At 37.9% G+C, this 27230-nt stretch overlaps 1 protein-coding gene across 1 annotated transcript in view; it reads left to right on the forward strand.

Moving 5' to 3' along the window:
- Nucleotides 1-27014, forward strand: part of LOC306860068 (uncharacterized protein) — a gene marked incomplete at both ends in the record, with an annotated part of 117331 nt that extends 90317 nt beyond the window's left edge. Inside the window, 8 exons of the mRNA XM_079401595.1 lie at nt 15246-15405; nt 15564-15590; nt 20078-20177; nt 21346-21420; nt 23382-23498; nt 24137-24244; nt 24345-24494; nt 25385-27014. Of these exons, the coding sequence (XP_079257721.1) occupies nt 15246-15405; nt 15564-15590; nt 20078-20177; nt 21346-21420; nt 23382-23498; nt 24137-24244; nt 24345-24494; nt 25385-27014 (2367 nt within the window). The remainder of the gene's footprint in view (nt 1-15245; nt 15406-15563; nt 15591-20077; nt 20178-21345; nt 21421-23381; nt 23499-24136; nt 24245-24344; nt 24495-25384) is intronic.
- Between the last annotated feature and the right edge of the window lie 216 nt (nt 27015-27230).

A 27230-nucleotide genomic window follows, 5' to 3' on the forward strand; every position in this document is an offset into this window, starting at 1 on the left:
AAACTATCTCGTAATAATGACTTAGTTTCTCATAATAATGAGAAACCTTATCGTAATATTTTCTTTTAACAAACAAATTACATGTACAGGTCCTTCTCAAAAAATTAGCATATTGTGATAAAGTTCATTATTTTCTGTAATGTACTGATAAACATTAGACTTTCATATATTTTAGATTCATTACAACACAACTGAAGTAGTTCAAGCCTTTTATTGTTTTAATATTGATGATTTTGGCATACAGCTCATGAAAACCCAAAATTCCTATCTCAAAAAATTAGCATATCATGAAAAGGTTCTCTAAACGAGCTATTAACCTAATCATCTGAATCAACTAATTAACTCTAAACACCTGCAAAAGATTCCTGAGGCTTTTAAAAACTCCCAGCCTGGTTTATTACTCAAAACCGCAATCATGGGTAAGACTGCCGATCTGACTGCTGTCCAGAAGGCCATCATTGACACCCTCAAGCAAGAGGGTAACGAATAGGCTGTTCCCAGAGTGCTGTATCAAGGCACCTCAGTGGGAAGTCTGTGGGAAGGAAAAAGTGTGGCAGAAAACGCAGCACAACGAGAAGAGGTGACCGGACCCTGAGGAAGATTGTGGAGAAGGACCGATTCCAGACCTTGGGGGACCTGCGGAAGCAGTGGACTGAGTCTGGAGTAGAAACATCCAGAGGCACCGTGTACAGGCGTGTGCAGGAAATGGGCTACAGGTGCCGCATTCCCCAAGTCAAGCCACTTTTGAACCAGAAACAGCGGCAGAAGTGCTTGACCTGGGCTACAGAGAAGCAGCACTGGACTGTTGCTCAGTGGTCCAAAGTACTTTTTTCGGATGAAAGCAAATTTTGCATGTCATTCGGAAATCAAGGTGCCAGAGTCTGGAGGAAGACTGGGGAGAGGGAAATGCCAAAATGCCTGAAGTCCAGTGTCAAGTACCCACAGTCAGTGATGCTGGTGTTGGTCCACTGTGTTTTATCAAGGGCAGGGTCAATGCAGCTAGCTATCAGGAGATTTTGGAGCACTTCATGCTTCCATCTGCTGAAAAGCTTTATGGAGATGAAGATTTCATTTTTCAGCACGACCTGGCACCTGCTCACAGTGCCAAAACCACTGGTAAATGGTTTACTGACCATGGTATTACTGTGCTCAATTGGCCTGCCAACTCTCCTGACCTGAACCCCATAGAGAATCTGTGGGATATTGTGAAGAGAAAGTTGAGAGACGCAAGACCCAACACTCTGGATGAGCTTAAGGCCGCTATCGAAGCATCCTGGGCCTCCATAACACCTCAGCAGTGCCACAGGCTGATTGCCTCCATGCCACGCCGCATTGAAGCAGTCATTTCTGCAAAAGGATTCCCGACCAAGTATTGAGTGCATAACTGAACATAATTATTTGAAGGTTGACTTTTTTTTGTATTAAACACTTTTCTTTTATTGGTCGGATGAAATATGCTAATTTTTGGAGATAGGAATTTTGGGTTTTCATGAGCTGTATGCCAAAATCATCAATATTAAAACAATAACAGGCTTGAACTACTTCAGTTGTGTTGTAATGAATCTAAAATATATTAAAGTCTAATGTTTATCAGTACATTACAGAAAATAATTAACTTTATCACAATATGCTAATTTTTTGAGAAGGACCTGTACATGATGTAAACAATTATACACTAGAGGGGCTGTTTACTAATACAGATTTATACAAAAATATTAAAGCGTTTACAAACTTTCAATGTTTTAATTGCCTTTTGTTTCATAGAAAATCGTATAGTATCAATATAATGCTCCATTTCCTTTTTTGCTGGAGAACTTCCATTTGTGAATATGAAATTTTGCATATAAAAGAATAAGATTTATCATGTAAACGTGATTGTGCTTTTCTCTGCTACTCTCTGAGATACCAAATAATACATATTTCCAAAACAAAACAACTGTCAATGTTTTGTACAATAAAATCACAGACATTTTGCCAAAATGTTTTTACAAAGGGGCAATGCCAAAACAAATGTACCACAGTTTCTTGGCAACTGACACAAAAAGAGCAACTAAAATCAGAAAGCTTCTCAATGTAACGAGATACTAAGTCATAATTACGAGAAAGTATCTCATTATTATGACTTACAGAATTCTATTTTTTCTCAAGGTGGCGGAAACAGCCTTCCATATATGATGCACCATTTAAGACCCACTGCAATTATTTTTTTCTTTATGGTTTGCCATCAAATGGCTTTAATTGCTCAAAAATAAGTAGACCCTGCCCAGATCAATGCGATAAAAATGTGTTTAAATTCTCTGTAACACACTTCTGCATCTTCCTTGACCTTGTATTATTAACCCTACATTTGACATTGATGGTGAACCTTCACAACTTCACTATGTGTGGTTAGTTTATTAAACACTCAATTCATGTTCACAACCCATGGTTCACTTTCACCTGATTCAATCTGAGGTCTTGTGAGTCACGTTGACTCAAGAGCAGCGTGATTACGATTCTGATCAGTCCGGATGAGACGCCTGAGTGTCACGACACACTCTGGAGAAGGGACACGCGGAGGCTAGGAACTTCTTTAATTACCTCAGATCTTTATTTACCAAATTCAAGGATCACTGGAGACACAGAGGAACATGGAATGACGATAAGACCAAACACAGAGGCAGGGAAACACAGGGCTTATGAACAGAGGCGTAAACTAGATAATTAACAACACAGGGCTGGGGACTAATGAACTAATTGATGACAAACAAGGACAGGAACAGGAAAACCAAATATGGGCACGAGAGGAGGGGAAACACAGGGAGCACGTGGAAACACAAGACACAGGGAAACAAAGTCTGACACTGAGAGTCTGAGCTGCTCTTAACAAGTCAAGATTACACCTTACACTTTATCAGCCTACTGTGAAGAACCCCCTGCAACACAGTCAGTTACAATACAGCTGTACATAACTTGAATGGGCTTGATACTTAACTTGGCTGATTCTAGTAACATTATTACTTGTCTTTCTAAAGCATTATATCAATAATACCCTTACCTTGTGTCCAAGAAACAGTTCAAAACAAGGAACAAACAGTTCTTCTAGACCAGGGTTCCTCAAATCTTACCCTGGAGGTCCAATCTGCTGCAGAGTTTAGCTCCAACCCTGATCAAACTCACCTACCTGTGATTTTCTAATGATCCTGAAGACTCTGATTAGCATGTTCAGGTGTGTTTGATTAGGGTTAGAGCTAAACTCTGCAGGAATGGTCCAGATTTGAGGACCCCTGTTCTAGACCAAGGGCCACAGGTGGAGACGTAGATGTGATATTGTGTTTGAAGTGGCCAACCATCAAGTCAAAAGGAGAAGAAAGGACCACTTCTGATTAAAGTAGAATGGATTCAGTGGTCAGCTGCCTTTTTACTAGAAAAGGATGAAAGTGTTTATGGATTTACACTCCCTACCCAGTAAAGCATGATGACGTTTAGCCTTTATCAAAAAAGACCACCTCAAACAGCCAAGAAAGACATTTTTGTAATCGCAAATAATATATGCAATATGCATCACAGTAAGACATTCATTGTGAATGGAAATTGATTTGGTTTTCATTTTCACTTTAGGAATTTGTGCCGGAGATCATATGGATGAACTGCAAATTCTTGTAGCAACAGCTTATTTTAAACCTCAGGAAAAAACATAATACATACATAGTCTTGGTGATTTACTAAGAAGTGATTCAATTTTGCTACTGAATTTTCCTAAAAGTATTTTTTTAATAAAATTCAATTATTAAATGTTACCTGTTGAGATGAATTACCATGCAAATGCAGGTTTAAAAGAACTGACATCGTGTTGCATATTATATTTATTATAAAAGTTTTTTGACAACATGGTGAGACACAAAGCGTAGCAAAGCATGAGATACCTAAAAAAAGATAAATGGAGTTATTTAATTAAACACAATGTGATAAGTGCCACAATACTTCAATATTTTAATTATTCAGAATTATTCAGAAGGCCTGTAGACACGTCCCTTCTTTCCTCTGAGCTGATAAGAGTACAAGCATTTTTAGATTTTGATTGCTTAATTTTTGCTCAACAAAAGCAGGGTCCAAATAGAGCTGACAGACAAGAGAAGAAGAGGGAATGAAAAAAAGAGCAAAAAAGATGGTACAAAAAAACTGACACGAGTGAATTTCAGGACTTGACATCAAAAGAACGATTCAAGGAGAAGAGAATGAGAGATTGAGAAGAGCGCAAGTGATTATTACGCTCTGAGGTTTTTACTGACTTAATTTCAACACCAAATATGTCATTGTACATGCATTCCCACTCCTTCATTTCTTCCAAGTCTTAATCTCATTTTAATTCCTGAAGCTTTCTGTTGGCAGACAATGACCGACAGCATTAGACAGCCACAATTACCCAGAGACACAGAGAGGATCATTGCAAGTGATCAAAGTATTCCTACAATCTCCTGTCAGCTATTGAGCCTGATGAAAGAGTTCAGAACATTGTCACCGGCTCTCTGGCACTCCCCATTTGACCTAAACTTTTGATTTGAAGCACGTAAATTTACCCACTACTTTCAGAATATCATTGAGTGATTGCCTAACTATGTTATAGCCCTGTTCTTTCCTAGCACCACTTTTCCAGCATTTCTGTCTGTGACTCAGTGGGAATGCTTTTCAGCCCACCACTCAAGAGAGCGATGTTATATTTTTAGCCCATTTTTATTCGTAGCCAAGTGTTTCTAGGCTGTTTTCTTTGTGTTCAGCAGTGCATTGAAGATATGACCTTGTGCAAACATTTGAAAAAGAAGTTTGAATGTCTGCATGTCACCACCTCGATCAGGCTTTGTGCTGGGAATCAGCAGAGATTTCATTCAGTTTTTTTTATTCTGCAAACTAGCTATTTGCTCAAATTTTCTATCATTTTCTTTTAGACATCAAACCATCTTTAACCCTTTAATAGGTCTATCAACTATTGGCTTAAGCACATTTGAGTTACTGTATAATATATATATATTTTTAGATGCACAGCGCTAGCAACACATAGGTTCAAATCCAAAGGTAAGCAAGAACTGATAAATCATGTATAAATTTAAAATGTAATGTGAAGGGTTTTTTGTTTATTTGTTTTTGTACCAAACTGAGATTGTCAGACTGATTGTTTTCAAGAGTACAATATTTTTCAGGATGCTCACAGAGCAGATTAAATACAAAAAAATATGGGTAATATTTTTTGGAAATCCTGCTCAAACAAATGGTTTGAGATGTCCACTAATTTGAGACAAAGACCATCTCCATTTACTTTAATTTTTGTCTCACTGTCATCTACAAGAAACCATTGTGTATATTAATAGTTATTTCTTAACTGAAATATTTTAAAGATAGATACATTACATAGTGAATATGATTCTAATACGCCAATACAGAAGTGCAGTTTTACCAAGTCATGGGTAAACAAACATCTTGTTTAATGAAGTTCCCAAACGCAGGTTCAGGAGGAACCTAACCATCCAGTCCTGTCAATCACCGCTACGACCGTATATAAGCAGCATATAAGCAGCAGTCATTGGTCCGTTCCAGCCACAATTCATCCAGCATCCCTCCACCACCCCTGGGGTTCTTACTCAGAGCTCGATCCGAGCCTCGGGTTCGAGCCTCCTTTGCGGACAGCAAGCCAAGTTTGTTTACCATTTTCTGGCAGGGCTGAATGGGCAGGTGAACTTGTGAAATTACAATTAAAAATAAATCTGAATACACTATACAAAATGAGACTCAGACCTCCCAGATCTCATAAAAGTGCCAACAAAATCAAAATTGATACCACAGCTGCAGACTCTATTCATGAGTATGCCCTTTTCATTTTTACAGTAAACATGAGAGTGCCATTCCCAAAAATTGAGAAAATGAGATCACATAGACATAAATCTCCAAACTTTACTTCAACGTCAACCTTCTAATCTAACTCTAATCTAGCCTTAAGTAATGCCTGTAAGCACAGTTATCGATAACAACAATAATTCATTAAACAAATCATTTGGTTCCATTTTTCCATTTCACAATAGCGGCTGTATACTTCCTAGATATATCAAGTCATATAATTATAAATTAAAAGTATTTTGACTCAAAGTTTTTAAAGCAACCCGAGAAAGCTTACATTGAAGAGTTGATTTAGTGACCTCTCTAGCTGTGATTGGCTTTGTACAAAAGTCAATTTTCTTTTCCTATTCTATTTGTTTTCCCACCCATTGCTCTGCTATCACAGATATGACAGAACTCACAAGAGCTAAATCAATAGAAGGAGACCTCAAACTTTGCAGAAGAATTAAATTGTTTATTCGCCAGAGATGCTGCCAGTACATTGTATCTCATTTGGCAACCCTTTCTTTGATCTAAAGTTAATTTCACCCACTGCTTTTCAGCAGACCATGACCCTCTGGCTTTGTTTATTCCCTTTTTTTAATCCACTTTTGTGAAAATACAAAGGCAATATTCAAAATATTAAAAAAAAAAAAAAAACACCACAAGGTTTTAGCCAATCAGTGCTTCTTTCTTAAATTCCTCTAAATGATACACAAGTTAGAAAGGTAAAGCATGTAAAGCTCTATATATTATGCCTGGTTTCTGAAACTTTAAAAGCTTAATGCCCAGAATCAAGTGAAATAATTAAAGTAAGTGACTAATAATGAACAATATTTGGTAAAAAAAAAAAAAAAACATTGAAGTAACTCATGGGAGATAAAAAAGCAAATAGGGTGGAAGATTAAACCATATTTCATGTTTTTTTGTTGTTTTTGTTTTTTATCTGACTTCAGTAATGCATCCAGTTATATAAATCACCAAATTGTAAGAAACTATAGTCTGCCCCGACCCAGATTCCACTTCACAATAGATGTTTGATCATGCTTATTTCCCAAAAATGGCTTAATTATTATAAAGAAGAAAGTTAACAATTATGTTGATACTGCACCATTTTTGTAATAATCACATCCTGAGCAAATGGTGACCAATTGTAGAATGGGAATGAGTGTGGTGACACCAAAAAAACATCTCAGACAATGGGGTGACTTCACTATGGGGTTAACTAAATTAACATACAGACCACAACTGTTACAACAGAAGCAACTTCATTTACAATAATGGTTGTAAACTATAACCGTATAAAAGGTTTGAGCTTAGGATGTTCAGGGTTCAGTCGACATTGAACCCAAGGTACAACATGTACTTAGTCACTGCTATACTGCAATAAATATCTTCATCAAGATCTTCAACGTCATCATCACGTTTTCTTACAAAATAAAATGGTAGAAACACTGGTGAATTTCAATTAAACTCTCAGTTCCAATGAGCCACATTTTCACAACTAAGAGAGAAATGCTATTTGTGTTTATCACTGATGTACAAACACTGAACTCTATCCTTCAAATGTTGACTACCATCTGCTGGTCATGGTAGGATATTACAAGACAACCTCACTTGTCCACTGCCAAACTTCAAAATAATTATGAGGACAAACAAAATCAATAAAAACATACATCTTTAGTTGACATACAGTGTTACAGAAATTGTGCAATTTATGTTGAACATTTTGCTACTTAAAGCTGTGTGATTTAATTTCACTTACTCTTCTTGTAAATGATTTTTTTATGATTTGTTGTTTCAAGCACTACGTTTTTAGGGCAGTATGTGTGCTGGTCCTGTCAAATTCAATTTGATAATGTGAGCACAGGGTTATATTGTCCATTGTCTTTACCATATTGCACAAAACAATAAATATATATTTTCATGTATGCTGATTTAACAACGAAAATCAATGCATTCATTCTGCTAATTAAAATTAAGCTAAATTAATGCTTATAAATTTGAACCACTCTTTTGTAGCTGTTCATATTGCACGAAGGAGTAGCCTAGACCAGATTTACATCTGTTTTGCAGAAAACAGATGGAACATACATACTGAATTAGATATCTGTATGCCTGCCTGGCACTCAGTAACTGATAAAATAACCGTTTTAAAATAAATGTTCATTGGGAAGCATCTAAGTATGCCAAGCATCAACTAAGCCATTTCATCATATTCAAATTCAACTAGAATTCATAAAGTCTTGGCCTGATGAAGATAAGTGGATGAAAACAAAGAACTTACACACCTTCAAAGGGTTTGTCTTTGGGCCACTGCAGCACTCTCACATACTCTATGCAGGTAGCCGTGGCATTGAAGCAATAGTGCACAGGGGGAAACTGATCTGAAGAGAACACAGACAAAAGCAGACAGTCACTTCATCTCAGCACTTTAGGAGAGTAGATCATTATGAGGGTGAGACTGTGCAGTCTATACAGGCTGTCATTCCTGGCAGGATGACTCTTGCATTCCCTTTAAAGCCCTCTGTCCCTCCATCTATCAGGATGATAGAGCTGGACTCCAAAACTCCTTCTAAGTTCATTCTTAACTAAAAATGTAGCTAAATAAATTTGAATCTCTGATTTAAAATGCACAAATACTAACTGTCTGTTAAGGTCAGAGACATCAATAATGAAACAACATGAAACAAACATGATATTATCAGGCTTATTTAAGATAACTTAAAATATGAAAAATAAAACTAATGAGAGGCTGGTTTATGGTTAAGATACAGATATGACACAATATGAACTATTTGTTACAGCATATCAGAACATAAACACAACAGCTGAATTTCTGAGTGCAGAATTTTGAATTTCAATTGACCCTTTGCAAAAAAATAAACCCTCCTTAGTTACTGTTGCTATCTCCGACAAACGATGTCATTCTCACACTACATATCATGTTTTCACGCAATGAAAAATACATTGCGGAGCAAAGGAAAACCAGACAACACGCCGACAGACAAGACAGCAGGTTACTGTAGTTATGAAACATGGTCTCAGCTTTCAAATTTTGTAATTTTTTAAGAAATTCAAACCATAAATACCATTTTGTGGCTCTTTAATGTCGTAACTGATCACTGTAGCGCCTCAGTTCAAGCAGCAAACCTAAACAGATCGTATTTACTTAAAGCATGAAATAAACACGAACAAACATCAGAATGTATTTTATTTAAACTGTGGTAAAACATCAATAATACGCAACATTTTTCAAGTTTAAGTCCATCGAAGTTAATCTACTGTCCTGTCTGATTTGTTTGCCAGACAAGATGGTGGATTCTGCGTTATGATTGGTCAGATTGCCTGTCAATCAAACTCTTTGTGAACGGTCAATTGAGTGCAGAATTTTGTAAATTTGACTTAATTGGACACACAAAATCAACAATATGTACAGAACAAATAATAAAAAATAGCTTCAACAAATAGCTCATATCTCAACTGATTCAACATCAGCATCTATCTTGTCTGTGTCTTCAAAATTTAACCTCACTGGCCCCGGTGTCTTGTGGTGACTCTCACTGGACCTGGTGTCTTTTGGTGAGCCTCACTGGCCCCGGTGTCTTGCGGTGACCCTCACTGGCCCCGATGTCTTGCGATGACCCTCACTGGCCCCGATGTCTTGCGATGACCCTCACTGGCCCCGGTGTCTTGCGTTGACCCTCACTGGCCCCGGTGTCTTGCGTTGACCCTCACTGGCCCCGATGTCTTGCGATGACCCTCACTGGCCCCAATGTCTTGCGATGACCCTCACTGGCCCCAATGTCTTGCGATGACCCTCACTGGCCCCAATGTCTTGCGATGACCCTCACTGGCCCCGGTGTCTTGCGTTGACCCTCACTGGCCCCGGTGTCTTGGGTTAACCCTCACTGGCCCCGGTGTCTTTTAGTGACCCTCACTGGCCCCGGTGTTTTGCGGTGACCCTCACTGGGCCCAGTGTCTTGGGTTAATCCTCACTGGCCCCGGTGTCTTGCGGTGACCCTCACTGGCCCCTGTGTCTTGGGTTAACCCTCACTGGCCCCGGTGTCTTTTGGTGACCCTCACTGGGCCCGGAGTCTTGCGGTGACCCTCACTGGCCCTGGTGCCTTGCGGTTACCCCCACAGGCCTTATTATCTGGTGACTCATTACCTTCTACTCTCCTACGTCTGGGTCTCTACTCCTGAATAGGCCTCTCTACTCTGTTCCCACTCTCTACTCTATGTTTTTGCTATGTGACAAAAATGAAAAATAAATAAATCAGAAATAAGTGTTTTGTAGCTCAACACTAAACTTACTTAGACTCAACTCAGTCTGGCCACACTCATCTGATCTTCATTTCTATATGTTATATGGGCCCATGCACAGGAAAACAAACCAGATCAGTCGTTTTTCAGTTTATCAGATCCTACTGTGTACCTGTAAGTGCATGAGAAAAGCTTTCTCCAAAAACCTCTTAGTCTCCTTAGTCGCCCAAGTTTTCCAATATAAGGCAGCTCTAATCTGGAACAAACACACAGAACAAACATGAAAACAAACTGACAAACACTACAATAAATGAGTTATAATAAACCCATAAAAATCAGCATCCTATGTTTACAAGTGGGAATTTTACTGTATTACAGCACATAGCTGATAAGAAAGTGAATTTACATAAGCTGTCAAACAAGTGTGCATTTTAATAAGTAGTGTATAGTCAGTGTGTGTTTCTTCATGTATACTAACACCAATTTACATAATGTAGTTTGTTAATTACAATAATTGACTATTAAAACAAACCAAGTACGTTTGATGTATGAAAATTCAATAACACAACAAGTTCATTAGCCTACTGAACATTCAGCATTTATGTAAATTGTTAGTAATCAGTTGTGTCCATAGCGCATACTTACATATACTGATAAAACACCAATCACTCCCATTTTAGGAAAGGATGTTTCTTCAGTGTCTGGGTTCACAACAAATCCGAATCCGAGAGTCAAAAACAGAAAAAGGTCAAAACCGGGAGTCCAAACCGAGTCAAAAATCGAGCGTCAAAAACCGAATGTCAATATTCAAAGCGAATCCAAAGCCGACAGTCAAAGTCCGAAAGAGAGTCAAAAACCGAAAATCAATAACCGAAGAAATGCAATCACTGTAAAAACTCTCCAAAAGCACGAAAAACACCACCTACAACAGTCGCCAAAACTCCCAACAGAGAATTCTAGAAAAGAATGGTCATAATAGCCTACCTGCTGCACTTCACGTCATAACTGCGTTCTAAAGATGTGGAATCTGTTGAGTGTAGTTGTGCTGGATTAATGAATGTATATGGCTTTTTTATTATTATTATTCCCATTGTTGTGATAAGATCGGACTGCTTTTTGTTCAAATGTCAAGCAAATTACTTTTATAACATTATAATAATTATTATTTTATTTTTTGTTTTCTTCATCCCTCTGACAAACAAATCCAGGGCTCAGTCCTTCACTTGAGTATGCTAATCAATCATTAATAAGGTCACGTTCTGGCTATGAATTATATATATAAGGGCTGTCAGCTTAACGCGTTAACTTAATTAATTATAAAAAAAAATAAGGCGAGTAAAATATTTCAACGCAGTTAACGTACTGGCCCCGCCCCCAGACCTAGTATGTCATCTTATTTCATACAGACAGTTGACTGTTGACAAATTTGATGCAGGGCAACAACTCCATAAATGCAGGTGTGCCCTAAATTTCAAGATGTTAGGGCAAAAAACATGCCCCTGTATGAGGTTTTGTCTCATATTTATATCACTCGATAAGCGATATCACACCAGCAGCTACAGTAATCAGAAGAGTGCTGATTTTGTCCTGAATATCACGAGATTAAATGTGATTTTATACAACAGTTCAGTAAATAACAAGTTGGTATTGTGTTATATTTTAAAAAACAATATTATGTGTTTTTGTTAAATTTTGCAGAGAACATATCACCTTTCATTAAAGCTACAGCAGAATTGTTGCACGTCTCTGAGCAACACAGGTGTTTAGTTTCTGAATGAATCCAGCGTTTTGAAGGAATTCAATGATTCAACAGCCTATTCATAAACTGAGCCGTTTACTTCATTCATGAACGAATCGAATGAAAGACATTTACCGCCACCTGCTGGCAGATTTAGTCTCTTATTTAGAGTATTATTTATTTTAAAAATAATAATAAATATATAAATAATAATAATAAAAAAAAAAAAAACATTAAAGGGATAGTTCACCCCAAAAATTCAATTCTGTCATCATTTACTCACCCTCATGTCGTTTCAAACCTTTCTTTTTATGTGGAACATAAAAGAAGGTATTTTAAAGACTGTTTTGGTTACCAGTGACTTTCACTGTATTAACAAAAATTACTGAGAATGTTTCTCAAATCATCTTCTTTTATGTTCCATAGTTTATGTTAGGCTGTTGTAGCTTAAATGTGTAATAAATTTTATGTTGAATCAAATGAAATATTTCTTTCTAAAGCTACAATTTGTAATGTCTACTCACTATTTTCTTGTTTAACACAAAGAGCTTTAAATAATGTTTTGTGGGTATTTTCACAGTCAAATTTATTTTGTGATTAATTAGATTAATAAATCGAAACATCGTATATATATATATATATATATATATATATATATATATATATATATATATATATATTGATATTTTATTCACAACCAGCAAATCATTGATATGTACTTGGAAAAAAAATAATAACAAGTACAGTAGGAGACTTAACAGAACTTATATAATAGTACTTAACCATTACAAATGCGAATCCAAGCTCTTCAACACACATACAAACCAGCCATTAACAAGAACATGCTGAACAGAACAGATCGTGCTGGCAATCTTCTGACAACTGGGAACTTCTGAATTAATTAAATTTCAGTTTTGCATTTTGTTGATGATGACTGGGAAACATCACCAATGCAGTTTTGCTTTCTTTATGTGAGCAAACAGTCTGAAAAATATTGATTATAAAACCTACCGTAAATATTCAAGCATATAATACATTTATAAAAACAGAAGCATGTCAATTCCATCTGTTGCAGTGCTGCATTAATAGCTGGGAACTTCTTAGTAAAAAAAAATCATAATAATTAGATTAAATCAACATATATAATTAATTTGCAGTGAGGAAGAGTTAATGGGAATCGTGTACTTAGCATTCTCCAGCACCTCTTGCAGTTTAGCAGATGGTGGGAACTGTAGTTCTTGAGGAACTTGTCTACATGCTGAACAGTTGTCCTGTCAATCAACAGACAATAAAACAACAACTGGGAACATTTGCAATCTTTTATATTCAAGAAGCTAATCCTCTGTCAGGAGGACTGTAAGGAATTATGTAATTACCAGTTGCTCAGAGTGTTTTGAAATATGCACCTTCCTGTATAAATAAATACATCATTAAAATAATACATAAAACAGTTTTACATTCACTTTCCTTTACATTTTATTAGCTGATTAAACTGAAAATGGGCCCTATTTAAATTAATTTACATTCCAGTATAGGTAAGGCTTTCATTGAACACTGTGTATGTCAGAAGCACTGAAGAGAAAACAACAGATCTTTACATTATAAAAACTTTATATAACAAATACTTATAATTGCATTAACACAGACAATAATACAACGCCTACAAGAAAAAAAATCAAGCTTGGATGATCACATGTCTTTTTGTTTGGTGCAGTCACGTGAAAGACATACGGTCTCTTTTTGGTCTCAGAAAGATGTCTTAGTTTTATTTCATTTTAAAGAGTGTGAACGCCTTAAAGCACTATTTCTATTTGTGGCAGATCATGGACAAAACATTAATTCTAAAACCAAAGAAATTGTTTTATTTCAAATTTTGTTCCAAGGTGTTTTAATTTATGTCTTTCATTCTTTCTGGCTTGGGTATTTCACAACAACAAACAAGCTGTATCGCCACCTATCCCATAGCGGGGACGCGGGAGCAGATATAGCTTGAGGTAGAGCTGGGCGATAAAATTATAATTATATAATTTCCTCGATAAAACAAGTTCGATAAATATTAAATTTCATGTTTATGCGGCAAAAGCGGAACAAAACAGCGCAACTCATTTGAACCGCGCCACACGGACCATATCCGCTCGGTTCAGACAGCGGCGCAGCGCAGAGCGAGCGGACTCGAGCAGATGTGTTTACTCGCCGATCACACAACCACTAAACAGCGCTGAGAGATCCAGCGAGAAGCGGTTGAATTCAGCGAAGAACACAAATGACTGGTATAAACTAGTATCAGTCGATATCAGTTTAAATCCAGATAAAACAGCGCTGTCAAACAGCAGAAAAACACTGTGTGCAACGATACAGTCAGAAGGCTTTTCAATCTACATATCGCCATCGTTTACCATGGATTTACTGTAGTAACAATAACTGTACCATTGTATTGTGGCAGAAATGTGGGGTATTTATATCAAATGCATTATATTAATGTATACGTGTATTAAATGTATTAAAGGAGCAATGGAATGTAATTAATAAAAGTCAAACAGTCAGAAAAATTCAATTTGACCAAATAAAAAAGGAGGTTGTTGCAATTTTTACAGATGTTACTGATTTTGATAATGAACATAAATTTATATGTGCAGCCTAACTCAAACTACTACTGTCAACTCAATGTCAAATGTGCATTTCTAAGAGACAAAAAATAATATTATTATTGCGTACATATATATATATATATATATATATATATATAATAGGGGGTGGGGGGGGGCTCAGATTACTATGTGTGTACATAGGGGGGACCCATGAAAAAAAGGTTGGCAACCACTGCCATAGGGAGTATCCAGTCAATGAGCAAAGCTTGGAGGGCGCTGTCCGTGGTGCTGAAAGGGCGACTCTCAGTTTCTCCTGTTACTCTAATGCCAGAAGAGTGTTGGTTATATGATATCTGATTAGGCGGACGTAAAGCAAACTAGAGACCCATGTAATGCATGGAAAATGTGTGCTTATTATTTTTAGACTGGGTGGTTATTTTAAGGGTTACCTCATTATTGCTTCTATCTATTTAACTTCTCTCGATCATTTCTAATCGACTTTGGCATTTCCCACTTGAGTTCTTCTTCAGATTATTCATATTATAATATGCCATAATATATCATATTTATAATATTTATATAATATGATATATCATATTTAATATGTCATCATTTATCTTTTTACATCTACATATTTAAGTTTGATAGTTGACGTTTTGGTGATTGGGCATCAAAAGACAGCTCGGTTGAGCGTTTATCTGAACACTGCTGACAACAGTTCCTTTGAAACGTAAATAACTAAACGGAAACAGCAAATCATAACAACGCTTGTCCTCACAACTTCAAGTGGTCTGGTCCCCTTTAAGGAGATCGTCGTAATATTACGCATCTGCTTTCATATCAACGCTCGTCTTCCCTCTCAAACAAACCTCACGCGCCAGAATCGCTCTCATTATCAGCAGCAGCACCGCCCCGTCGACTCGCCCTCCCGCTGTGGCGGAGTCCTTGACGGGGACGAGCACCCGGGTAAACACGATAAAACACTTCTGTTTACATGAAGGCAAGCTGAATCTCGCCGGAAGGCTGCAACCAGGTAAATGTCAAATGTTTTGCATTGCAGTATGACGCGCTAATCGTGATGCATCTTTGTAACGAAGGACTCCTTCTGTATTTCCCGTGTGTAGGACAAACCAAGGACTGTGACGCGCCAGGTATAGGGTTTATATGATATGTGAATGTACCGAGCAAAAGGATATTTCACACTGGCACGCTAAATGGTGTTTATTTGCACGCCGTGTTCCGCACACATTTGGGGTGTCGGTGTTTCGATGTGCGCGCTCACAGCAGATGTTTCCCTGCAGCGAACATACGTGTGCATTTTGCTTTTGTTTTGGTATTGCGCTTTCATACTACTGTAATCTAGACCTGTGTTTTTATAGCTTACTATTTGTCGTCCTGTAGCCCTGGGAAATGCTTTATTTCTGATTTGGTTTCAGCACGTCTCGTGCGCTGAGAGTCGTGACAGAGACAGTGTAGTTTTAGGGCCTAGGGTGCAGTATGACCTTGCATCCCTGTAAGGACTTAAAAGTGGATTTGTGAGGATCTGGAAAGGTCATCATGTGTAGTCTTGATCACAACCAAGCAAGTTTACATTATTTTGAACATATTAAAGCAGCTTAAACTGTACAGTGTGTCTCATGGTGCATCACTAGTAGTAATCTCTCTGGTATTACAGTAATTATCACCCTCTCCTTTGCACAGGATATTATTTGTTGCATGTTGACTTGCCATTGAGGCATGCCTTGCGGTTGTGTAATGTCACCACCATGCCTTCCCGTCTGTCTGTCTCACCACATACACACAAGCTAGGAAAGCCAATCACACCACTTGTGGAGCTCAGTTAGTGGCTGAATAGCTGTCTCCATGGCGACTGCTCTACATCTACACAGCATGCAGGCCAATCTTCCAAAGCATTTCCTTACCACATTGGTTTCAACCAAATGTGCTTCAGCTACAATGAGCGGACTCAATAATATTCACTCCATAGGGTGAATGCAGGTAAAGTGTGACATTTAAACATAACCTTCTCACAATTCATGTCTTAAAATATCTTAAAATAGTAATTAAATATTAATATTTGAATCAATAATGAAAATAAATCTGAAGTAAAGTAGCCTATAAATATAAGTTGAAAAACTCAAAGTTAGAAATGAAAAAATTAACTGGCTAACCATCTAAACCAGTAACTAAGCTGTTGTACTAAAAAAGTAAATCTGACATAAAATAAAAAAAATACTATTTAGACTATTAACTATTTGGAATTATTACCAAAAAAAAAACATCACATAGTAAAATGACTAAAAACTGTTGTCAATGAATTTGTAAATGAAATAATATTGATTCTTCTATTACCGAAAATCAACATTAAAGGGATAATTCACCCAGAAATGAAAATTCTGTCATCATTTACTCAACCTTCACTTGTTCCAAACCTGTATGAGTTTCTTTCTTCTGTTGAACAAAAAAGAAGATATTTTGATGAATGTTGGTAACCAAACCGTTAATGGTAGCCACCGCCTTCCAAATGGCTACTGTGTACTTTTTAGAACTAATACAGGTTTGGAACAACTTTAGGGTGAGTAGATGATGACAGAAGTTTTTATTTTGGATAAACTATCCCTTTCAGTTAATCCTAAACTGGTGTGGAATAACATTGATGTAGGCATTTGGATCTGGCAATGACAAATCATCAAAAAGTGTCCCTCTTTACCTACATTCATTCTCTATATTGATGTTAGTACAGTGTCACTGGATATTTGTCTAATATGTATTTCTTACTATTTGTAATTGTTTGGAAGGTAAATGTAATATTGATTTATTTATAAATCTACTTTAGCTGATTGCAACTACTGAAATATAGTTTATGTTTATGACATGACACAGCTGCTGTATCGTTTATTTACTTCAAAGCATTCATGCTGCATTTATCCGTCCACTCTGGATGCATTCAGCTCTATTCAATCCACTGACTGAGTGATCACTGCTCTGTAAGGATTCACTTACTTCTGATCACTTCCTAATCCATCTTAGTCTGACTCCCATTAGATTTAGGCAATTATAAGATGGGCCCAATCATGTTCATGTTCAACAATTAATTATGCTTAATTACAAGCAAGTAACCCTAAACCAAATTCTAATCCTAACCCTAACCATATTGTAAGTACGTAGTTAATTAATATCACTCAGTACTTAATAATTACACTGTAACAAGGACAGCTTAAAATAAAGTGTAACTTAGCTTTATTTCAGTTAATGAAAACTATTTTAATAGTTCTGTTATTAGTTAAGAATAACAATGCTAGAATAATGACATAAATGTCAGTCTGCTCCTCATTATATGGCTCTGGACGTCTTACATAGAATAAATTGTATGAACAACTTTATAGTGCTTTTATATATATATTGTTGTTGTTGTTGTTTTTGGAGCTTGAAATGGTCACTGTAAAATGCTGCTGTATGAAAAAGATGTGCATGAAAATCTATGTTGTCAAACAGATCTTCTATTCTGCTGCTTGGCACTTTGCCTTTTATTACCTGCATTATATTCAAGTCATCTGTTTGAAAGCTGCAAGTCAGTGTGTGATATTTGGCTGTGTGTGAGCAAGTGTTTCTGCAGTAATATAGCTTATATGTGGCCTGTGAGAGAGAAGAGAGGTGCTGGGTCATAACAATCACTCATCTGCAGCTTTCTGCACATCTCATACGACAGAAGCCAGAGGTCATCCAGTGCTGTAGCAGGATATATATTATCTTTATTCTTCCTAATGCAAATACAGTGTTATTTGTCTAAGCAATTAATATTTTTAGATTTGTATTTGTGTATGTAGCAATTCTAGCATCGTGACATTTTATTCTTAAATATGCTTCCTTTCACATGTTTTTTCCAATCACTCCTTCTTCTGACATTTCTGTTTAATTTATGAGCCTCACACAATAGCCAAAAAAGTTAATTTTATACATTGATTTTCCATTTGATTAATGATCTGAATGTTCATTATTTTATTTGTGTATTGTGTACAAACTAGGGAGACGGTATTAAATATGAGAGAGACTGAGACTGTAGTCTTCTGCATCGGTGCAAAGTTCAAACAGATAGGATAGATTTCACAGCTGCGCTCTACATTATGACTCACACTGCGTCAGAGGGAGACCACAGTGTCCCGATACTGACTCAGCGACTGCACATTTTCCAAAAAAAAAAAAAAAAAAGTTTTAGATCCCTGTTTATTTATTCATAATATAGTTGCTTATTAACAATATAAAATGTTTTATTGTTTTAATGAGCTTTTATCATTTTACTTACATTTAGTTTTCTTTAGTTTTTATTTCACTTACATTTACATTTTGTTCATTTTCATCACCCAACGAACCCCCAGTGTTTGAAAGGTCATTTCATTAAAGGATAGAGTTGCTTATTATGAGCTGTGCCAGTTCCTTTTTAATTATTTAGATCATTAATCCCTCTTTACCCCCAGGATGCCCAATGTAGCAGAAATCACTGCTTTTTACCCTTCCTTTTCTCATTTCCTCTTTTGTCCTTTTCTCTCAAATAAAATATTCTAGCTGTATCAGGAATGAAAACGTTTTTAAAGCTTCTGGGTAGATCTTGATATCACTGAGTAATCTGATTGTGAAAGTTAAAGCTCTGTTATTTCTGTTGTCTGGCTTCACACCAACGCAGAGTCAGAGACCAACCAGTCTGTGTCAGCACAATGTTAAATATATTACAGCTCCGCAAGCAATGCTGCTGCCAGGTCTGCTGAGTGTGAAGAGATCAGATAGATTAGATGAAATGGACAGATTCTTATGTTTCCTTTTGACTTTGATGGCATGGTCGGCTTCACATGATACTGTGAGAGAAAAAATTCAAACATTTAATTGACACCTTAAAGGGTGTCACAGATCTGCCAGGCTCTGTCACCAGCCCATCACAACGAACTCCTTCACCTGAATAATAAACACACGCACCTGCATGTCATTATGCCATTCATCAAGCCCTCCATAAAGACACACACCTCCAAGCAGTGTCCGGTCTCGTTTTTGCGACGCTTCACAGCTCCCGTGGTCCTTCCAAGTCTCCTGTCTAGACGAGGTGTGTGTCATCTTCAGTTCTCCAACGTCCTATTGTGAAAAGATAATCAAGTTACCATTCTGCACTCTACCGAAGTCTGCCAAGTTCATTACTCACCTGTTTCATTCTACATTGCTCATCAGTTGACAATAAACATCTGGTTTATTCATCCATCTCTCTGTCCGAGTCTCTTCCGTAACAAAGGGACAGTTCACCTAAAAGTGAAACCTTTTGAAATCATTTATTCTTTCTTCTATGGAACATGAATGGGAAAATGCATTTTCAAAACAAGAGCTTCTTTTATTTTCTGTTTACCAAAGAAAGTAATTTAGGTTTCGATTGACATGGAAGGTAAGCAAATGATGACCTGTCCCTTTAATAGATTATAGTGTGGCAACAAACCTGAAATGTACCTCCTTAGGAAACTGCTGTAATGTAAATGAGACGAGGGTTGATACATGGTTTGATATAGAAAATAATTTCCTCAAGTCAAACTGACGACATTGTCTGTGTTCTTGTGTTTTATTCAGGCTGGCTGCTGCTGAGCTGTTCATGCTGTGTTGACAGGGAGGAAGACAGATCCAGCTAAAGAAGGAGAAAGAAGGGAGAGGACTGCTGACTCCATGTCTTCGCCTTCAAATAAAAGATCTGGCTCTGGATCACGCAAGTAAGGCACCTTTTGTCTCTCTTGAAGTCTTCTTACTAACAGACATTCTTTTAAACTTGCAGCTGTGTTGGTGCTTTGCTGTAATATCTAACCCTTCTAGCTCTTGTTTAACTCTCTTAATCGCAGTAAGATCTCTGCTGCAGTTTAATGACCATTTGAGCTTCAAGTGCTTCAATAATCCTTTCTCTCTCTCTTCCGCTGCTGTCATTAATACATCAGCTGTTTAGCTCTTTCAATTTTTCTCTCTGCTGTCAAGACCTTTTTCACCCTACAACTGCCAGATTGTATAAAAACTTCCTGAGGGGCCAGTTTAAAAGATTTATAAGCACATTAATGTACTTGATATACACTATCGTTCAAAAGTTTGGGGTTGGTATGATTAGTCTGTTATGCAAGGCTGCATTTATTTAATCAAAATGCTGTAATATTGTGAAAAAATATTATTACATTTTAAAATAACTGGTTTCAAAGACTATTATTAAAAGTAGTGTATTCCTGTGATGGCAAAGCTGAATGTTCAGCATCATTACTCCAGTCTTTAGTGTCACACGATCCTTCAGAAATCATTCAAAAAAAGCTGATTATCTGCTTAAGATTTAGATTTTCTTATTATTATCAATGTTGAAATAGTTGTGCTTAATATATTTTGAAAACTTATACATTTTTAAGGATTTTTTGATGAATAGAAAGTTCAAAAGACATTTTTGTAGAAATGGAAAAGTATTTAAAGATCAATTTAATGCATCATCGCTAAATAAAACTATTGTTTTCTTTAAAAATCTTATTAGGAAAGGCAGAAGTGATTTCAAAACAAATAACAAATTGAATCAAATTATAAAAGAAACATTAGTCAACAACCACATGGATAAAGCATTGTTTTTAACGAGCATATTTAAAATTATGACACAATGAACGTGTTCATTTCAAGTTCAAAAGTTTTGAATTCCAACTGCAGTAAAATATATGTAATTGTATGAATCACACTGGTACAATTATATAGTGATATATAAATTAAATAGTTACGTCTAAAAATTTAGTTTCCACAATTCTGTCCAAATACAGATAATTTCATCATTTTAAGATATATACTAGTAGTGGCAATGAGTTTTAATGGTAATATTGCAGTAGAGCCCAGTTCTGTGCCTCTGTCTCATCTCTGTTTCCTCAGATTCAACCTGCTGAAGGCCCTACAGCCTAAGCACCTCTTGCAACAAATGCTGTCGTCTCCCACTGCGTCCCCTGTGTGAGACTTTGATTCAGTACCCTATAGTAGGGCATGACTGTAGTAGTCAACACTGCTGCACTGGGCATTCACACGCCAATTTAAAAGCAGCCCATTACCTGCTACCACTGATGCTGATGTTGGGGGTCTGAGAGGGCAGTTTACGTTGAACTCTCCGATCTTTGACAGAGCCTCAGAGGAAAAGCAAATGGATCAGTTAATGATCTGTAAACCTGTCCCATGAGAAGCCATTTTGGCTGTGATTGAATTGATAATCTCTGAGATCGACAATGAATGTGATGTTTTCACAGTGATTCTAATGTGTGTGGTAATGCAGTGCACATATTCATTACACATTACCCGACTTTCCCTCAGTTAGTCCATATCACTGAAAACACAACGGACGTACCTGGTCTGTCCAACTTCCCTGGCTGCTTTTCTCTTTATCCCTTCTTTTCCTTGCTATCAGTATTGATAGCAGAGTCCTTTTTTTCTCTATCACTCCTCAAGCACGCTTTGTTTGTTTCGGGTCTTTCACTTTGCTTTTATGTTCTTTGCTTTGCTCTCACCTTAACCATGACCTTGGCTTGCTTTCATGGTTAGGTAGCTCAGCAAACCTTTTATAGCCCACCAATGGTGGTCCTGGTGGACAGTAGTTATAGTGGCTTGTCATGGTAAATGTGCTGTTTTGATTGGTCTATTTTTATATAATATGTTGAGCTGTTTACCTCAAGAGAATTATATTTAGAGTTATTTTAGTGTTTTTTATATACTATTAAATTATTTATTAATATTTTAGATTGTATTTTTATATTTTCAGTTTTCATTTTAATGTAAGTTTTAGTAATGTTTATGTGTGTGTCATTTTTATTAGTTATTATTTTACATAATTTTTTTCTATTCAACTTTAATAGAAGTTGTCAACTGTTATAAGGTTTTCGGTGGTTGCTGCTGATACTGATATTTACTCAAAACTCACTCACAAAATTGAAATAAAAATGCCAAATATCAGTTCAATACTATCAGAGTATCACTGGATTCAAAGTTATCTATCATGCCTGTAAAAACAGCACGCTGCACCACCTAAAGAAGTGCTGTCTTTCAGCACTGCTAAACCCAGATTCAATTTTCCCAAAAGAGAATGTTTCTGGGAGATTAAAGAGTCATTATGCTCTACCCCATGAGCCATTGCTCCTAGAATTTGACAGGTTATTGTGTATTATTTTGCCTCTTATGAATTTGGTAGGCTATGTGAGTTCAGCATACATTATGAAATTGCATGTTCAGGAGATCTTGAAATCAGTTAGATAGTTAGAATCTCTTTCGTTTACATAAAAGATGCCAGCAAGGATTACGGAAACACTGTAATTCTGTCAAAGGTAATTTAGTAAGCCTTTTTATAATATGTCTAGCATGATTTTTTATTCTTTTAAGTTTTACAAAGTGGCTCTGATTCTTCCCAGCCCTGTGCTAGTGTTTCTGACAACCACAATTAATAAGAAGCTCCTTTTTATTTTTCTCTCTGTCCTCCCCTTACTGCTGACGTAATTAATTAGTCAGACAATCTGTCAAATAATCTGTCAGATCTGCAACCTCGTGTACAGAGTTTCATGATTGTAATGAAACAAGCTTCATCTCATGTTAATTTCAATTGGATGTTTGAAATGGACTTTAGAATGACATCAACCCAAAGGTTGCTTACTTTAACCAAATATTGTGTAAATTGCAACCATTCAAAATTTTAACATTGGCTGTATCAAACCAGGAATTTACAAATAGAGCATAATGAGAAGTTTACAACCCAGTCTGTATGAGTGGTAAATGATTACTTTTTTGTAGCACAACTGCTTCCCATATTTGTAAACAAGTTTACAAGAAAATGTCCACAGAAACATTCATTTGAATTTTTATACAATACAGGTTAAGGTGAACATTAGGTGTGTGCTATCCTGTGTAATGATTCCTTTTTGTTTGTGGGTCAGTTTTGACTATTGCAGGTTTATAGAGCTAGACTACACACCCATGGAGTCAGGCATTATGGTCTCTATGAGACAGAGCAGAGGATTTCTGACACCAAAGTCCCCGGAACACCACTGTCGGTCAGCGCTCCATCATCCCTTCTGTCTCGTTCTTTTTTTTCTCTCTCTCTCTTCTTTTCTTCACTTTTCTTTGTTCTCTGTGTGGCATTGTGTCAGCATGGATTCAAACTCTTCAACCATAGCACGATGTCCCTATAAAATCCAACTTTTGATTTTACTGGGGGTTTAAAGCTCGAATTACATATGTCTCACAGTTGAAGATGATTTAATGTCTGTGGTGTGCAAAGTGAGCCCTCATTAGATGGCTCTGCTGTCAATTTCCGCTTGTTCAGCTGCCAGTTTTTTTCTCATAATTGATTCATGATGGAAATTTATCATGATTTGTCATCTGTGCCTCAGCACATAATACAACTGTTTGTATTACGTTGCAATTTGTGCTTTCAGTTTTATGTGAGCTGGGTGTCCTTTCTTCTTTACATCCATAAAAGGTGTTCTCCCCCCTAGTTGACTCTATGTATAGAGGCATGTTAGTCAATTTGTACCATAAGTAGGCATGTTTGAGTTTGTGTTTCATGGAATTGTACTTTTTGTTTGTTCATGTTAGTGTGTGTTTGTGCATTCTGTTTATTCTTCATCCTGCGTCCTCCTAAGTGGCATTGAAGGTGACACTCTGAAATTGTGATTCTGTTATGCTACAGACGGAGTCCAGCACCTGTCAGTAACCGTGATCCCTATGGAAATGCCTCTCTCAGCAGCAGTAGCAATTCAGGGTCATGCAAGGGCAGTGACGGAAGCCCAACCCATAGGTGAGACACAACTCACCCATAGACCAGTGATGCATTGCTCCTTTATCTTCTTTCTTGTTTGTTTATATGTAGTATATACCACTTTTCTCATCCATATCAGGCGTCACATAAAATACACCTCCTGCAATGATAACCATGGTATCCGGCCCCCTCCACCTGAGCAATATCTTACCCCACTGCAACAGAAAGAGGTGTGTATCAGACACCTAAGAGCACGGCTCAAAGAAACCATCGAAAGACTCCAGGACAGGTGAGGCATGAATCATTCATAAAATGAAGGCCCATGCACTAATGATCTCATCAGTCTATGAAGAAATTAGTTTTACTTTTAAGCAGTTTTGAGCGGCAGTGAATTAAAATGATTCCTTTATTTTGGAATTGTTATGCAAATTTGCACTTGGTTGATTTCTAGACCATGTAACAATTATCTATCAAGTCGCTAACCTCATTTAGGAATATTAGCATTTAGACTGTGTAATTTGTTATTTATTTCCCTCTATTCTAAGGACTTTAATCTAAATATTTATAACTTTTCTAAACTGTTTATTTTAAAGGCAGCCTCCATTTGTCTAATGGCAAGGAAATTTTTATGTGCTCTTCAAGCTGCTTTGTGTAATGTTCTGAAGACAGCTATTGGTCAGCTTTGGTGTGGACATACTGTATGCTGACCAATAGCTCATTTATCACAATGGCAGTTGTTCGCCTGGTCCTGTACATGTTTGCTTACTGCGCTCAGGTTTGTGCAAACTACTTTTTAAGTCAATTACTTGAGCCATAAAGGCCATGTGACTAAATATTCTAGGCAAATTCCCCTTCTCCCACTGGTCAAACGAATAGAAGGTCTTTCCCCAAACTCAGACAATTGTTGAAGCCATTGTGTTACTATGTTGCAGCTCCAACAGACCGATGTTTAAACTGTCACAATGTTCAAGGAAAGTACAATTTTCAAAGAAAGTAATCTATCAGTCAATGCCATATAGTTGGCAAAACATATTGTACTAAGATAGAAAAAAGTATTAAGTGAAAACATTTCACACAGCAGTTTTAATTTTGGTCTTTCACCCACCAGTCACTTCTTGACATTCCTTGTTTGCTTTACTCTTTTGAAATCCTCTGTCTTTTTTTCCCCTCCTACCTTAGGGACACTGAGATTGATGAGTTGCGTACTCAGCTGTCTCGTATGCAAGAGGATTGGATTGAAGAGGAGTGCCACCGAGTGGAGGCCCAGCTGGCTCTGAAGGAGGCTCGCAGGGAGATCCAGCAGCTTAAGCAGGTTGTCGATGTTGTCAGATCCAGTCTGGGAGACACCGACACTGGTGTGCAAAAGTGCTTCCAAGACATAAACCTCCAGAACCACAAGCTGGAGTCTTTATTGCAGAGCATGGAGCTGGCTCAGATCGGGACCCCCAAAACAGGAGAAACCCTGGCAGGTGGAGGGGTGGTGGGGGCAGGGCTGGAGGTCAGCGAGGGCCTGGCGGAGTCTTCCGAAGGCTCCCCAGCTCGTTCGCTTACCCGCAGCTCTACCTACACCAAGCTTAGTGACCAGACTGGCCAGGAACATGGCGGTAATGAAAATGGGTGTGACATACCATGTTTGTCAGGCGAGGGCACACAGGACAGTGGGTTTGTTTGCTGTGGAGAAAGTGGAAGAGGAGCAAGCAAGGCAGATCTGCTCCTGGAGGCTGCGTTTTTGTCTCAAGAGACAGCCTCGCTGCTCAATGTGTACTCCCGCCTGCCACACTCCTCCACCTATGAGGCACTGAGCATGAGCGAGCCTAGAGTTGTGCCACTCCGCTGCAGTGGGATCGGGACGGGGACCACTGTTAGTGTAAGTCATCCATGTCTGTCGCATCATCACCTTTACCTGCATCACCTGCGTGAGCAAGGCATTCAAACCGACTACGACCATGCCCCTGCTTCAGCCCCTGCCCACGCTTCCAGTACATCCTTTAACTCTGATCTGGACACTATTGCGGAGCGCACCTTCCGCTCCCAGGCATGCAGTCCGACCTCTACCTGGATGTCTGATGAGGGAGATGATCTGGAGTCAGTAGCCACAGAATCAGCCATTACGGCAACAATTGCCACAGCTTCTGTCGTCACAGACTTTTCCACTAAGTCTGCACCAGCTGTTGCAATGGAGTCTTGGACACCAACTGCATCTGTTCCAAAAGGACCTGCGACTTTAGCGTTGGAATCCTCTGTCAAGGAGACAACTGTTTCAGAGCTCCTTACAGTCTTACCAATAACCACAACTGCTTTGACCACGGAGACCATTGGATCCCAAGTAACCAACTCTGTTCAACCTCAACCTGTAACAGACCCTTTGCCAAACCCTGGCACCTCACCTTGCTCCTTGCAGCCATTGGTTGAGACTGAAGGAGAGCCCCTTCCACAGACCACTCAGCCTTGTAGTATACTAACAGAGGCTGGGGTTGAAGGGGATCATGTCATAAATATAGATTCAGACGATGAAGATGAGGTTGACGAGAGTGCTACGAACACAGAGTCCAAGTCATCTAGCTGTGGTTTACCAGCAAAAACCTACTGGAGCCAGCACTTCCTAGTGGATTTGCTTGCGGTGGTTGTGCCAGTGGTCCCAACAGTGGCGTGGCTTTGTCGGGGTCCACACCGTGTGGGTCAGCCAATGTACCATATTGGTTCTCTCTTGCGGGGTTGCTGCACTGTGGCCCTCCATTCCCTGCGTCGAGGAGGAGGCCTTCGGCACTACCCTGCAGGAGGAGGGGGTCCAGGGGGAATGAATATATGAGACCAGCTCTTCTCTCTGGAGAAGCTTTGAAGCCAGTGATATCACTGTTCTTCTGCCAGATGTGCAATTAGGTAGTGGTTAACACATGTAAAATGAATTGAGGCAACCAGTAGAAGGATAGTGTCTGAGCACAGCACCTTAATGCTGTGGTTCTCTATGGTCTATATCCAAGACGAGATAAGAATGAGGAAGGGGAATCACTAGCATGTATTTACA

The sequence above is a fragment of the Barbus barbus genome (genome assembly GCF_936440315.1).
Source record: "Barbus barbus genome assembly, chromosome: 40".
In the NCBI taxonomy this organism is placed as follows: Eukaryota; Metazoa; Chordata; class Actinopteri; order Cypriniformes; family Cyprinidae; genus Barbus; species Barbus barbus.